General features: G+C 37.6%; 1 protein-coding gene across 1 annotated transcript in view; it reads right to left on the bottom strand.

The window, feature by feature from the left end:
* The window catches only part of DMD (dystrophin), a 2,389,494-nt gene extending 2,372,860 nt beyond the window's left edge, over positions 1 to 16,634 (bottom strand). The window contains exon 1 of the mRNA XM_055564496.1: positions 16,250 to 16,634. Within this exon, the coding sequence (XP_055420471.1) occupies positions 16,250 to 16,256 (7 nt within the window). The 5' untranslated portion in view covers positions 16,257 to 16,634. The remainder of the gene's footprint in view (positions 1 to 16,249) is intronic.
* Positions 16,635 to 17,166: the final 532 nt, after the last annotated feature.

The raw sequence follows: 17,166 nt of genomic DNA, 5'->3' as shown, positions 1-17,166 counted from the left end.
AGTGCAAGGGGTGCAAAGAGTTGGACGTGACTGAGCACGCACATATGACACATGAACTATTAATAAATACCCCAACTTCTACTAGCACAAATTACCCCCACACTCTTTAACTTGGCTCAAATTATTTCCATAAACTAAATACACAGGAATCCTGAAAACCTATTATTCATGTACTATGGTTAGTTACAGACTTCCCTGGTGGCTCAAATGGTAAAGAATCTGCCTGTAATGCAGGAGACCCGAGGTTCGATCCTTTGGTAGAGAAGATCCCCTGGAGAAGAGAATGGCTACCTATTCCAGTATTCTTGCCTAGAGAATCCCACAGAGGAGTTAGACATGACTGAGAGACTAAGGATACTAAAATGGTCATGGGCAGAAAGAAGGATGCAACGCAAATTATGCTATGATAGGATGCAAGGACCACCTTTCTAGCTCCAGCTGTGCAACTCATTACAATCTAACAGAAAATTTGAGTCATTCTTTCCCCAGGTGCCATGCAAGGGTTATAGTACAAAAGAAGAAATCATAGTCCTCAGGTACCAAGCATCTATAAGTAAATGGATAGCCCCAAAGATAGCACAGGAATCTAAACAGGGGTACATGATTTATTCAAAGATGAGGGTTTGAATAAACCCTCATCTACACTATCTTCTACACTATCTTGGAGGGTTATAAGACATGCAACAAGTAAGTATGTGCGAGTAAGAATTGTTTCAGAGTGTGGCGTGAGATTAACATGACTTGGGGCTCATATCAGGGAAGAGTGTTATATTAAGAGAACTGTTTTCATGGCTGGTATAAGGCATTCCCACAGCGGGTGAGAGATGAGAGCTGAGAACAAAGCATGGAAAATGGTGCAGAGGGTCTTTTCCTCCATAAAACTTATTTGAATTCTATCCTAAAACAATAGCTAGCTACCTGTGGAATTAAATGGGGGAGTGACATTAAATTTGGCTCTTGAGAGATGTGAGTCTAGCAGCTATGTGAGGGGTAAAGTGGACAAAAACAAGCCCACAAGTAAGCGGGGAAGCTCTTGTGGTATTCAAGGTGAGTTACAGGAATCTGAACTGAGGCAGGGGTATGGAAAGCGGACAGCAGAGCTAAGAGAAATTTAAGGTACACATAGACATGAACCTGAATAAAGGAGAAATAATACTTCTAACCTAGGATACCTCACATGGTTGTTATGTAAATAAAAGAAACATGAAAGTGTTCTGTTAACCTAATATTTTCTGTGCTGTGCTTACTAGTTGTGTCCACCTCTTTGCAACCCCATGGACTGTAGACCGCCAGGCTCCTCTGTCCACGGGGATTCTCTACCTTCAAGGAATCACTTTTTATCAAATGCCTATGATTTAGAGATCTTTGGTGTAAAGCCATTCTTGTATGTTTAGATAGACTGAAGTGACTGTAAATTTAAAAGAAAATTAAATGTGTTTCTCTAACTCCTTAAGAAAAAAAATAACAGTAGATAATAGACATAGTTTTAAATTTCTAAATGGAGGAACTAGTGTGTACCTGCTATGCATGAAGCTAGGGAGGTGCGATAGGGGTACTCCTTCTGGCCGAGGACAAGAAGAAAGGCTGGAAGCACACTGATTTTCAGGCATCTGTGCAAAAGTTCTTTCATGAACATGAAGGAGAAATATTTGAAATTAAAATCTAGGGGAGAAGCAATCAGATCCTTGACTAAATCACTGGAGAGAAATGAAATGAAAGACTCATGATACATCTGGTCCCTTATTAAAAGACCATTTTACTACAGTCTTACTGCCTGGATACAAAGTCACTTGTCAGTATGCAGGTAAGAGCTTCATCATCAAGAGTTCAGTTTAGTAAATAAAGTGACAAAGTCAATGCCAAAAAAGCACTTCTCTGATTACCACTGTGAAAAAGGACATGGGAGTGAAATGGTTTAATGAGATTAGGACGGAGAAACATCCCTAAGACCTATGGCAGAAGCATTAAAATTGGGTAGTGACCTAAATCTCTAATGTTAAATCTGTTTTCTTCCCAGCGGGTAGTGTGGGATCATGAAAAAGTGTGATGTATGAAATCTAATAAATCTGGTTCAATTTCTAGCTGTCTTACAAGTAGCTTAAATTCACTGAGGCTCAGGTTCTAGATCAGTAAAGCAGAGATAATAAAATATTTGGGAGGTTGTTCAAAATAACGAGCTAAAATAATCCAGGAAATTTACCTAATATTGCATCTAGAATATAAAAAAAAAAATCAATATATAGTGGGCATCGTTATTCTATTAGCAAGGATGTCTTGTAACCTAAATTTGCTCTATTTCATGACAATAGTAACAAGTTAACATTCTTACTAATCTGCTATAGAAAAAAATGGATTATCTTGAATTTGAACCAAATGTTGAATGAGAAGATAGGAGTAATGGAATAAATATGAAAAGTTGAATGCAACAATAAAGCTATGGAAGAGAAAAAAAATAAAGCTAAGACCAAAAGAAAAATACACGTTGAAATTTTGTATCACCATGCTATAAAACAGTTGATTAGTTGAGGATATTTTTGTTCAGAGAATCAATGAGATTAATCATATATCACACTGTATTTGCTGCTAACAATAACTATGTCATGCATTCCATTGCTTGGCCTTCCCAGACAGACAAAGAGTCTCAGTTACCATATTAGAAAGGACTAAAGACTCTCCATGTTTTAATAGGGAAGGTCATTACTGTCAGGATTCAGAGACTATTTCTGGTTTTATTTCTGATCTTTCTACTAACTAGAGGAGGGTTTGAGCAAATGACTATCTCTATAGGTCTCAGTTTCACATTAAGCTATTAATAAGAGACTGGACTATATATTCTTTAAGGGTCTCTGGCCTTCAAATTCTAGGCTTGTATAAAATATATATCCTGAAATGTTAATACATATAATGAACATGTAAAAATGGTCATTTCCAGAAACAAAATAAAGAACTACAAATCAATAAAAAAGAAAAAATAAGTATGAGATTAGAACAGGCTCCTTATAAAAGCTAACATCCACATGACCAAAAAACATATAAAAAGGTATTCCAACTCATTAGAAAAAATGGAAATAAAAACCACAGTAAGGTACTACAGAACAACAGCCAGATGGCTAAAATTAAACACTGACAATATTAAGCATTGGCAACAATACCCAGAACTTTCATATACTGATAATGATTAAGTAAGGTTGTTCTTTACAGTCCTGAATATTCATTGGTAAGGACTGATGCTGAAGCTGAAACTCCAATACTTTGGCCACCTGATGCAAAGAGCTGACTCACTGAAAAGACCCTGATGCTGGGAAAGATTGAAGGCAGGAGAAGTAGGGGACGACAGAGGATGAGATGGTTGGATGGCATCACCAACTCAAAGGACATGAGTTTGAGTAAATTCCAGGAGTTGGTGATGGACAGGGAGGCCTGGTGTGCTGCGATCCATGGGGTCGAAAAGAGTCGGACACGGCTGAGCAACTGAACTGAACTGAAGGTTGGTTGTTTCAGTTCAGTTCAGTTCAGTCGCTCAGTCGTGTCCAACTCTTTGCCACCCCATGAATCGCAGCATGCCAAGCCTCCCTGTCCATCACCATCTCCCAGAGTTCACTCAAACTCAGGTCCATTGAGTCGGGGATGCCATCCAGCCATCTCATCCTCTGTCGTCCCCTTCTCCTCCTGCTCCCAATCCCTCCCAGCATCAGAGTTTTTTTCCAATGAGTCAACTCTTCACATGAGGTGGCCAAAGTACTGGAGTTTCAGCTTTAGCATCATTCCTTCCAAAGAACACCCAGGGCTGATCTCTAGAATGGACTGGTTGGATCTCCTTTCAGTCCAAGGGACTCTCAAGAGTCTTCTCCAACACCATGGTTCAAAAGCATCAGTTCTTCGGCACTCAGCCTTCTTCCCAGTCCAACTCTCTCATCTATACATGACTACTGGAAAAACCATAGCCTTGACTAGACGGACCTTTGTTGGCAAAGTAATGTCTCTGCTTTTCAATATGCTATCTAGGTTGGTCATAACTTTCCTTCCAAGGAGTAAGCATATTTTAATTTCATGGCTGCAATCACCATCTGCAGTGATTTTGGAGCCCCCCAAAATAAAGTCTGACACTGTTTCCACTGTTTCCCCATCTATTTCCCATGAAGTGATGGGACCGGATGCCATGATCTTCATTTTCTGAATGTTGAGCTTTAAGCCAACTTTTTCGCTCTCCTCTTTCACTTTCATCAAGAGGCTTTTTAGTTCCTCTTCACTTTCTGCCATAAGGGTGGTGTCATCTGCATATCTTACCTACCTTAAAAAAAAACAAACTTGATTTTCTTAGCTAAAGGTAGTACTTGGTTTTTCTGTGACCCAGAAATCCCACTTTTTGGTATTCACTTAACAGAGAAGCATATACATGTATAGAATATACAAGAATATTCAGAGTAACATTGTTTTTAGAGCCAACAAACAGAATGAATCCACATACTTATTTAAAGCAGATGAGGTAAGTTAATTGTGAGATATTCACACAATGGCATATTATACAACACTGAAAATGATTAAGCTCCAACTGAAAGCAGTACAATTAATGGATCACATAAAAATATGTGATTGGGCTTCCCAGGTAGCTCAGCAGTAAAGAATCCACCTGTGATGCAGAAGATGCAGGAGATGCCATGGGTTCGATCACTAGGTTGGGAAGACCCCCCTGGAGAAGGCAATGGCAACCCACTTCAGTAGTCTTGCCTGGGGAATTCCATGGACAGAGGAGCCTGGTGGGCTGCGGTCCATGGGGTCACGCAGAGGTGGACACATTGAAGCAATCTTGCACGCATGCATAGTGTGGTACAGACACATAAAATTAATGTTGAGAAAAAAATTCAGACACAAAGAAATACCTAGTATACAATCACAACTAAATATATTTCAGAAATGGCCTCTTCCAATCTATGGTGCATTAGAGGTCAGTATGGTACATATCTTTGAGGAAGTACTGATTCAGAAGGGGGTAAAATTGGGGCTCCAGGATAGTGTGTTACTCTTTTCTTCTTTTCAATAATCACTGGGAGGTATTAACTCTGAAGATTCATTAAGCTGTACACTTACTGACTTGTGCACTTAAATTTCAATAAAGAACTTTTGAAAACCAAGCCAGACAGAACTGCTTTTATCTAGAAAGGAAAATTAGCCCAATAGTGAATGTGCCTTTCAGTTCAGTTCAGTTCCTCAGTCGTGTCCGACTCTTTGCGACCACATGAACCACAGCAGGCCAGGCCTCCCTGTCCATCACCAACTTCCGGAGTTCACCCAGACTCACGTCCATCAAGTCAGTGATGCCATGCAGCCATCTCATCCTCTGTCGTCCCCTTTTCCTCCTGCTCCCAATCCCTCCCAGCATCAGAGTCTTTTCCAATGAGTCAACTCTTCGCATGAGGTGGCCAAAATACTGGAGTTTCAGCTTTAGCATCATTCCTTCCAAAGAACACCCAGGACTGATCTCCTTCAGAATGGACTGGTTGGATCTCCTTACAGTCCAAGGGACTCTCAAGAGTGTTCTCCAACACCACAGTTCAAAAGCATCAATTCTTCGGCACTCAGCTTTCTTCACAGTCCAATTCGCACATCCATACATGACCCCCGGAAAAAACAGCCTTGACTAGACGGGCCTTTGTTGGCAAAGTAATGTCAGCTGTTGAATATGCTATTTAGGTTGGTCATAACTTTCCTTCCTTTAGTCTATATATATAAATTACTTCAGAGGGTCAGAGGTAGAGACAGAATAGAGATATACAGACATGCCTGTATGCAAACATACACCTCAATATATGTATCAAGGGGAGGAAGGGAAACAAGAAAAGGGAGAGGTGAGAGCTGAAGGGTGAGAGAAGAGAGTGGTGGGAGGGGGAAGGAGGAGGTGGGAAAGAAAGGGGAGGAGGGGGTGGGAGGAGGAGGGGGAGAGAGGAAGAAAGAGACTTTCTAGACAACTTCACTTATTCAGAAAATATCCTACTCATCTTTTCTTTCATATTAAAAGTAAACCTAGGTATTTTAAGTTCCTAGGAGTCAGGAGTGAAGCTGAAGACCAATTAATGCTGGATGCTTTTGAAGTTGGATGAAACCTTCATACTGATCTAACGCAATTTGCACATATTATGGGTCTATGTGGCGATAGGCCTATCATATATAAAATGTCATCCTTTTAGTCCTCTTATGTAATCTCTTGTGTAATCTAATTCTGTGATTAATTTAAATATAGGTGAAACATTTTCAGATAGCTTCTAATTAAAGACATACACACTGAGATAAAACAATATCACAATTTCTCTAAAGATAGCATAGGAAAGGGTTTTCAGAGATAAAGGTTCATAGACTACCAAGAGAGAGAAGTGGTGTCCCCTAAATCCTCCAGAAACATAGTTTTCATGGTCACACTCATGTAGGATTAAAATGTTCAATCTCATCGTCTGCAACGGACTACAGTCTAAACGTCTTCTTTCTAAGTTTGATTTCAATGAAAATGAGCAATGCCTTGCAGGCAGACTCCTCCTTATTTCAAGCTAAACTTCATGTAAGTTATTTTCCCTTTTACTTTGAATTACTAACCATTTTTGCAGTGCATTTGTACTTTTCCCCCTCAGCTATCATTTTGCTCTTTAATAGACTTGCCAGTTCTTCCAGATCACTCAAACAAGGAACCCCGGAAGCTTTTAGCCCATTCCCTAGCTGGTTTTTCTATCCGGAGTCACAGCTGCTGCTGTCCTTTGGTAAGCTGTCACTGTAGGTATCTTCCTGTCCTCATTCTCCCAAAGGAAATTCGGCTCTCAATTCCTCAGGGATCATATAGTAGTCATCTAGCACACAGCCGGACAGTTGGAATTTATCAACAAATATTTGCTGGATGAGTGAAAAAGAGCACTTCAGTTGGTGGGCTTCGATCCTCATTTGGATGACCTAATGGAGAAATGGGCTCTGGCTCTTAGAACTACCATGGCCACCAGAGCCCATCTGTGAAGAGGTCAGCAGCCAAAGAAAGATGAACCTATGATTCCTACTCACTATATTAGCATTATTAACATTTCCATGATGGACAGGCTTTTACTCAATCTCCTCCTTTTTACACTTATCATAGAACACAGATAAGTCCCACAACTTGTCTAAAACCCATAAAATTTTAGGTTAACATTAGCGTCAGTTTCCATAATCCAGTTAAATGTTTGTGGGGAAACAGTGGAAACAGTGTCAGACTTTATTTTTCGGGCTCCAAAATCACTGCAGATGGCGATTGCAGCCATGAAATTAAAAGACGCTTACTCCTTGAAAGAAAAGTTATGACCAACCTAGATAGCATATTGAAAAGCAGAGACATTACTTTGCCAACAAAGGTTCGTCTAGTCAAGGCTATGGTTTTTCCAGTAGTAATGTATGGATGTGAGAGTTGGACTGTGAAGAAGGCTGAGCGCCAAAGAATTAATGCTTTTGAACTGTGGTGTTGGAGAAGACTCTTGAGAGTCCCTTGGACTGCAAGGAGATCCAACCAGTCCATTCTGAAGGAGATCAGTCCTGGGTGTTCTTTGGAAGGAATGATGCTGAAGCTGAAACTCCAGTACTTTGGCCACCTCATGTGAAGAGTTGACTCATTGGAAAAGACTCTGATGCTGGGAGGGATTGGGGGCAGGAGGAAAAGGGGACGACAGAGGATGAGATGGCTGGATGGCATCACTGACTCGATGGACCTGAGTTTGAGTGAACTCTGGGAGTTGGTGATGGACAGGGAGGCCTGGCGTGCTGCAGTTCATGGGGTCGCAAAGAGTCAGACAAGACTGAGTGACTGAACTAACTAACTAACTAACTAATGCATAATTCCACTGATAATATTTAAAATGGAGATCTGTGCTAGCAAAATAAGAATATGATGGTCCTTGTCATGCTTTATCCTGAGAGCACTGAAATCAGTTCTGATAATGGTATAGCAGAGCAGATTGATGCCGATAAATGTATTTTCCCTACTTGTTCTTCTACATTCTTTTTATTTGTCTTTGGATTGCCAGGTAATGACAATATTTCTTTGGAAATCATGATTAACACCATTTGTCCTCAAGTATATGTGAAGAGTGATTAATTTCTGTGCCCTATCAAATCTTCCAGTTCAGCTATCCCCCTACTTCCTGTGTAAATCTTTGTCCAGAAGCTTATCTCTTATATTTTACTTCCCCTAATACTTTTGTTTACACCATCTTCTCACCCATTTGCTTATATCCTGTATCGCACTTTGGACTGTGTAAGCCCAAAGCCAAACAAAATAAGTTTTAGGAAGGCCAGTCATGTTAGACATATACAGGGAATGTCATACTTTGAAATTGAAGTCAGGTTTTCAAAAGCAGTGTATATGTTTAATATTTAAAGTACCCTTGCTGAAGTCAGAAACCTTAGTTTATATTGCAAGTGCTGTTTATAGTTCAGAATGGATTAGTTTTCTTCCAAAAAATTATTTTCCAAAATTATCAAAGAAGGTACTGCAACATTATAGCTAACTCTATTTTTTCCATTTAATTTAAAGATGGTATGAACAAGACCTGAAAACACTGTCTTATCTTTTATTAATATCTACACAGAGTGGATTAAATTTCTGGAAAGTTAAATCTGCACAGAGAATCCATAAATTTTTTGAGGTCAGAAAACAAAGCATAAAAAGACTTAAATCATTTAAAGCTTTAAGCATTATGACCAGTGAATAATAAACAAATATTTAATTGGATCTTATATCATTTGCAATATATCTTCAAACCCCTAAAATCTTAATTTTGCTTCATCAAGTTATAAATTTTTGCTCACTTGCCATTATTTTACTGTGTTTTTTTTTTGACCCCAACATAATAATATATGAATACATCAGGATAAATGAAAGATCAACACCTGTGTTAATGCTGAAACTACAAGTAAGTGCTTCATAATAGAATAGCCACCTCTCCCCTTTCGGACTTATATTTTACTAAAGGACACACCAATTGCACAAATACTTTAAATAATTTTTGCTATGTGATAATATCTTGAATATATACTTTAAATCAAAGAGAAAAGAGAACAACATTTATCTCCTTTTTAAAATAATTTAAATGTGGTGGGTTATTTTCTAAGCTTAAAGTAAATGATAAGTGAACCAAATAGAAAAATCAAGTATTTTTAGACGTTTGAGGTTTTCTTTCTTTTTTAATATAAATTTATTTTAATTGGAGGCTAATTACTTTACAATATTGTATTGGTTTTGCCATACATTGACATGAATCTGCCACGGGTGTACACATGTTCCCCATCCTGAACCCCTCTCCCACCTCCCTCCCCGTACCATCCCTCTGGGTCATCCCAGTGCACCAGCCCCGAGCATCTGTTTTATCTTATTATTTTAATAAGAGACAAAGTAAAACACGTAAAAACACAAAATCCTACCCATCACATTCTAAATAACGCTCAATTTTCAGAAAAGCAGTATGCTTGTTATACTTATTACTGATCTTTAATAGAAATAGAATTAAAGGGAATGTCTTGGAAAGAAAGTGTACTTTCATTATTCCCTGAGAAGCTCAGTGATTATGAGGAATGTCAAGTAGAGCTCAATACTCTTACACTTGGAATTGTGGGGGAAAAAAAAAAAAAAAGAGTCTTTTAAAAGATCAAGATCTTTGATAGCAATAACAAAAACTAAATTGCCAAAGGTAGAGCCCTCCTCTTATCAACTTCAGGCAAGAAGCAATCTTTTTCTGCATAGTGGAAAGTAAGCCAACTAAGGGGAAGGTCTGTGTGACTGCAATAGCATAAAATTGACTGGATGCTTGAAAAAAATACTTTTTTAAGATTAAAAAAAAACTTATATGTTGGTTTTTATTTCATTCTGAGACACATTAAGAGGACATGAAATTGTTTTCACACACCAAACAGTTCCCTCATGATGATTTCTCAGAATTGCCTCTTGACCTTCCCTCAGCTTTATCCTCTTCCTCAGTGAGTCTCCCTCATTGCTCCCTATTTCTAAACCAATAGGAAGAATTTCCTTCAAACCCTTAAGCCTTGTATCTGTTACCATAGAGACAGGCATCATAAGATAGCTGCTCAGTAACATCCTCATGGAAATAAAATAAGAATCCTATGGGTTTTATAGGAATTGCCAGTGCTACCAGTGAGCAGCAATGGCATCCTTCCCTAGAAAAAAGGCAGGGATTTTAGTTTTACAAGCATGGAATTATAGAGATTGTCACTTATGATGGTAAACCCAGAATCTCTTAAATTTATGCTTAGCATTTAATTACAGCTTCTCACATGATTTGGAAAGAAAAATTGCCTTGTATCAATATGTTCAGGGAAATAGCTCACAAATAATTCATTGCTAACTTTTAACTCTAGCATGTCATATCAACTATTTACTAACAGTCTCAATTGTTGTTTCATAATGTGGTGTATATATTCGGATTTTTATTTTCTTTCATTCTCTAAACCATATTTTGATCAAGAATACACTCACCTATTTAAAAAGGTGTGCACCTCTCCAGATCACTGTAAATGCAAAATCCCCTTAGAAAGTTTATAGACCCATGAAAACAAACAAGGAGGAGGCAGGAAGTGACTTTACTGGTTTCCCACTAACTTGTGTGCTTTCTGTAAGTCCACTGAAATCACACAATATTTGAACAGTAACACTAAAAGTAACTTAATCTAAGCAATTAGGTAAAATCAGCCAGATCAATAGGCTTAGGACTTCCCTGGTGGCTCAGATGGTATAGTGTCTGCCTACGGTGTGGGAGACCTGGGTTCAATCCCTGGGTCAGGAAGATCCTCTGGAGAAGGAAATGGCAACCCACTCCAGTACTCTTGCCTGGAAAATCTCATGGACGGAGGAGCATAGTATGCTACAGTCCATACAGTCGCAGAGTCAGACACGACTGAGTGACTTCACTTCAAGCAGATATTATAGGTAAGTCACTGATTTCAGAGATCTCAAATTTTCTTATAGACATCATAAACAAACATTCCTCAGCAAGTAACATCTCTTAACAGATTAACTGCCAAAATGGCCCCCTCATTAACTTCTAAGCTGTGTATCTGAACCACTTTGCAAAGTTTGTAATGCTTACATATAATGGGTGATCACAACTTCTGTTTATGGTCTTTGGCTGATATTTAATGGTTGGTTAGCTTGTTCTAGACATGTGACTCAATGAGCAAAAAAGCAAAGTCCCCTTACAGACTAGAGATGAATTCAGCAAACATTTTATTATTAGGAAGGACCCGATAACTAATCTTTTTGGCTTTGTGGCCCAAATGGTCTCTCCATCATTACTTAATTGCTGGGTTAGCATGAAGACAGACGGAACAATCTGTAAATAGAGGTGCTTCCTGCCAATTAAACTTTATTAATAGAAACTTATATCAAAATTTTGTAATTTTTATATTACAAAATATTATTCATATTTTTTTTAAACCTGAAACACTGTATTAGTTTTGCCAAACATCAAAACGAATCCACCACAGGTATACATACGCTCCCCATCCTGAGCCCCCCTCCCTCCTCCCTCCCCACACCATCCCTCTGGGTCATCCCAGTGCACCAGCCCCAAGCATCCAGTATCCTGCGTCGAACCTGGACTGGCAACTCGTTTCATACATGATATTACACATGTTTCAATGCCATTCTCCCAAATCTTCCCACCCTCTCCCTCTCCAACAGAGTCCATAAGACTGTTCTATACATCAGTGTCTCTTTTGCTGTCTCATACACAGGGTTACTGTTACCATCTTTCTAAATTCCATATTCATCTTTTTAAAAAATAAGAAATATAGAAACCACCGTTAGATGGCTTAACAGAAAGAACAATGGCATGTGGATCATAATTAGCTGACTCTGGCATGGAGACACTCAAAGAAATATCTGAAAGGGGGAATGTTATTTATGTAGTGACTAGACTCAAAGATTCTTAAAATTAGAAATGATCTCAGATGTCTTCTTCACATTCTCTTTAACACAGGAATTCCACTCCCAGCAATGAACACTTCAGAAACAAGGAGTACAGTATCTCACAAAGTAGTCAATTCTCTGCTTAAACAACTATTTAAAGAATTTTTTTTCCTCACTACAAGAGAGGTAGAAATGAGTCTAATCCCTCTTCCACACTGTAGCTCATCTGACATTTGAAATTGGTCTAACTTTTTAAAATTGTTTTTTCCTTCAAGCATTCATTTTTTCCTTTTTCTAGAACCTTCAAGAGCCCTCAAATGTTGTAGCTTCTAACACCCTTCACCAATCATCCAGACATATATTTTTTTTTCCACTGAACACTTCCTCAGTTGTTAAACTTTCTCTTAGACCATGGTATGTCTCTGAAAAAGTTCCTTCTAAAATTCATTCTCTCTTTTTTTCGTTCCTTCCAGGAAGGGTACACTTCTAACAACATTACTTTGTTTTATTTTGTTTTGATGTCATATGAGACTGTGACTGATACTGAAATATGGCCAACAAAATCATTGTCTTTTTCAATGAATAACTGCTAAGCTTTAAGTCTTTAACATATTGTACTTGTTGGAACGATTTTTGAACTTTAGTGCAAGATGTTATTTCTCCTAAAATATTATCTTTCTTGTGTCATCAAATTTTCTAGGTGATCCTAATCCTTTGGTACCTAATAATTCATTTATTTTCTTAGTTGGGCAAACTATTTTGATCTTCCTTCTTGTTTTTGATATTAATATTTCACAGGGCAAATATCAAAGTCAGAATTACGGGTCATGCTATGAGAGATTAGTTCCAAGTCCAATAGATCCAGTTGTACAGAACTATGTAATAGCCCTGTGAGAGCCTCCCTTCTTGGTTTACAATGATTCATTAATTGATAGAACAAGACAGAGGAGTTTATCAAGGTAATTAATCTACCAGACATGTCAAATGGCAAATATATGTCCATCTTGACTATATCATAAAAATCTTCAAAAAACTCTATAATCAAAATAATTAGCCACACCCCATACTGTTTCTTAGAACTTTGGAGAACTACATCCTGCATTACCTTACCCTTCATTCTAAACCATCTTCCTCAAGAATTCTCAGCTTTTCCCAGTGAGGGAAATATATTGCTTATTTTTTCTAAAAACAAAACAAAATAATTCCAATAGGGACAGTTATTTAATTCCCCCAAATTTTGTCCTTTTCCATTTTAGTTCGTTAATTCCAGGACAAAGTTAAAATACTGTCATGGGTCTCTTTTTAAACAGTTTGATTTTTTTTCAGAAGTATGTGTGTGTCTGTGAGTACACACTCATTTACATGGCTTATTTGTGTCTTTTTTTGTTGTTGTTCTTAAAATATAGAAGACATGAGAATTGGAGAATAAAAGAAAGGGGCAAGCTTCTCAGGAAAACTACTTCAAAGCACATCTCTTAACTGATAGTGTCTCCCACTGCTCATCTTTCTAGACGAGGAGCAGTACATCTGAAGGCAGGCCACTCCATCATAAGTAGGTATTTTCACTAGAGAACATTATCATTAAAGGATAACAAAGGAACAATTTTGATTAAAAAATAATGTTGCCCAATAAGATTTTTTACCTAAAAGAAACAAATAGTTGCTATCTTTGCTTTTGTAATATAAATGTCTTTTAAAAAATCCAGGTTTGTAGAAGATTGGGGAACACGCACAGAGATTTATGCATAAATTTCATACTTTAAAAATATTTAAATATTCATAGTGCATTTCATTTGTCTCACCTCTCTTTCACATACTATTTTGATTTTTATGCATTTATTTTTCTTTTATTCCCCCTAAATCACTTCAGGAAATACAGAAGTAAGCAACTGAGATTTGGAGACTTCATATGTTATCAATGTCCATGCCAATCTTGTTCCAGAGTCAGCAAGATCAGCAATAATTTCCAACTCTCATAAATATGTTCAAAAATAAAGAGATGCCTGCTCTTCAGGTGTGCGGCCCAAAGCCTCTAAGATTTCATTAATAATCAACAGCTGGTGCCACCTAGTGTCTGTCCTCTTCATTCATCAGTGGAATCAAATACAGAGCACTTCCTAATCACAAACGAAGCTGCCTGAACGACAAACAAACAAGGTCTGGGGAGTCCTGTGGCTGATTTAAATTACACTATCTTCATTGAAAGAAAAACCTTCTTTTAAAAGTAACTATGGTAACAGGAGGGTGAAGCTAACAGGAAGCTCACATTCTTCTCACAAAAGACAATTCACAAAAGGAGAGTCCCACTAAAGATGTAATGTAAAAGAGTTTTTCCAGACTTGAACTGTCACTAAACATGGTTATCAAAAGTTGAGTAATACGATGGACAGAAGAGAACCGAGTTCTAAACAAGAGTTTAGATACAGCTGATTTTTGTCAACCAACCAACAGATAACCCTCTATCACTGTGATGCCAAATTTTGTTAGTCTGAGTTCTCAAAGATCAAACAAGTACTGTAACAGACCGTGCCAAACACATAGAGTACTCAAAAGTATTAACAGGAAATAATGAGATTGCCTGAACCACATTAATTTAAAAAATATTTCCAGCTAAAACCATACATCTAGGAAACTATTTTCTTTCCTGCTATACATATGAATTATGAATTACATATTCAACCACAGACATGTATGCTTCAAGGTTAAAAAGTACTTTTCCAAATCTCTATTTTTCAAAACGTAAGTTAGTAATTAATTTGGATGAATCCAAGTAGTATAATTAGCTCATCAGCTCCTAATTGTTCACGGATATTTAAATACATGTTGTTTTTAAGTCACTCTTTCTAAGAGGAATACGTAATTGAAAAACATGGACTAACGTTCAGGGGGAGAAGTTACATAACAGCCAGTAGTGTTCCTTGACCAGATTGACTGAGATATTATAATTACTACAGAAAAGGTATAGCAAATGTATGAGCAATACTGTGTACACTGAAAAGTCATATTAGGTGTTCATACATGAGAGTCTATTAACTTGGATCAATCATTTAGCTAGTCAGGTTACAGGGGAAACTGGGCAGAGAGATCAAAGATTCTCTATCATATAGATAGTTAACAATCACGCTTTTCATACTTAGGGAAATAAATTTCTGTATTATTTGACATCTGTTTTAAGCAATTACTTCTTATAAACAGCTTTAAATGTTTTATTTTCTTGTTACCCTAGTGGTGATAAAAATTATTTCAATATGTTTGGTCCAATATATAGTCACTGACAGATCCCCAAGACAGCGTATGAAGACAGAATATGGAAACGATGGAGAGTTTCTACCAAAAGCTAAAATTGTCCCTCTTTTCCTCAAAACTTTATTTTTGGAGCCTAATACAGCCCAGGCTCACGCTCCATTGGTTTAAAAGTACTTGTAAGTATAATCCACTGACTGTAGGGGAAAGAAATATTGCAAAACAGCAAAAGGCTTCTAAAAATTGTACGCAGGCAAGAAAGAATGTAAGACAAAACTCATTAAGGTTCCAAAGTTATTAAATAAATAAGTGCTCCAATAGTCAAGAATTTATCATTTTCTGTCATTTTTCATTAGCAGCTTTCAAAGCCCTATCCGAAACAAGCTGATACAGAGAAATTAAGAGCAGTAATCAAGCGAGAAATGATAGACCAGCTGGGTCGACATCAACTTGGCAAAACGTGAATACAGTTCAATAGCTGAAACAGATGCTAGAGTTGTTGAAAAACCCTGCAGGAGATATTGATGTATTTTCTTCATATAATGCAGAATGACTGAATAAATGTCAAAAGCTAGAAATGAATGAGGAGAAAAGACTGACAGCCAAACTCCTTATAAAACAGAAGCCAAGTGTAACAATTTTCAACCTATCCAAACATTCTATACATTCTCATTTTTCTCAATGTCTAAATATGCCAATAAATCAATCAGTCCTTGTAACTAAATAGCATGTAACTGAGCTGGGGTAGATTTCCCCAAAGATCCCCCCCACCCCACCACCTCGTCATCATCTACCTGGAGAGACCTAGACTCTTGAAAAATACTTTATTCTAACATCTTCTAACACTGATTTCTATCCCAGAAGTGTTTCCCCGAGGTTGGAGTCAAGCACATCCCCCCCAAAATCTAACGCAGCACAAGGAAATTTTAAAATCCATTCGGTAAAAGCAACACTGTTTGCAGAGTTTGAAGAGCTCGGCAACAAACCCCAGCTACTAACAGCTGCTTGTTCAAACATATGCTTTGTCATGGTCAGCTTCTAATTGTATTCATAATGATGTAATAGCTTTAATAATCCTACCTTCCATGCCAGCTGTTTTTCCTGTCACTCCATCATGCCAATAAGTTGGCTGCTGTAACAAATCAAGATAGTGCAAAACAGCATCTTTCTCCTGATTCTGTCATCTTCCTGAAAGCATTCTATTACTGCCGACTGCTGGGAACCAGAAAGTCTATTTGAATTCCAACAGCTCCCCTTTCGCATGATTCAAGTTAGGTTAGGTGGGCATGCCTAACATGATTCTCTCAGTCATTTATTATGCAGCTGCTACAACGTCGGTGTGGTAACCACTCTGACTATCTGATACGTCAGTCGAACAAAACCTACACCTCGGAGCAAACACACGAGCCAGAGCAGCGTTCTGCATTTAACGAGCGTTCTTCCTGCCTAAAAAGCAGGGGATCTGCAAATCTCTTTCAGTATCTACTCGATCCTCACTATGGATGCAAAGCCTCTGGATTAAATTATTTTCCTAACTATACCAAGAGTAGAGTTCCTTTGTCACACATCATATTATTCACACAGAAATTTTGGCTAATTCTCACTTCTCTTCACAGCCTTTAAAGGATAAAAAACTCTCTCTTCTGCTTGTACTTTTGAAATAGTGATGTTGTGTGCTCAGTTCCACATCTCTGCTTTAATATAACACATAGCATGCACTCTCTCAAATGGAAATTGTCTCTTGTAATTCTATGGAAATTTTTCCAAGAAGAGGGATTTTTTTTTCAAGAAAATATTTATTTTGCACGTTGGAGAAATTTAAAGTCTGGTATTCTGTGTATTTCTCCTAAGAGTGGACTTTGTACTTGAAATTTTGACTTAAGAGAAGTGCTTTCTTTACAAGTAAGAGATTAGCTGATTCTCTCAAGCAACTTATTTACCACATAAATATCATTTTAGAAAAAATGCATTTTCTATTTTTCAAAATACCACTTGTG

The sequence above is a fragment of the Bubalus kerabau genome, chromosome X (genome assembly GCF_029407905.1).
Source record: "Bubalus kerabau isolate K-KA32 ecotype Philippines breed swamp buffalo chromosome X, PCC_UOA_SB_1v2, whole genome shotgun sequence".
In the NCBI taxonomy this organism is placed as follows: Eukaryota; Metazoa; Chordata; class Mammalia; order Artiodactyla; family Bovidae; genus Bubalus; species Bubalus kerabau.
Note: the sequence above shows the minus strand (reverse complement) of the source record. Positions and strands in the feature narration are given on the sequence as shown.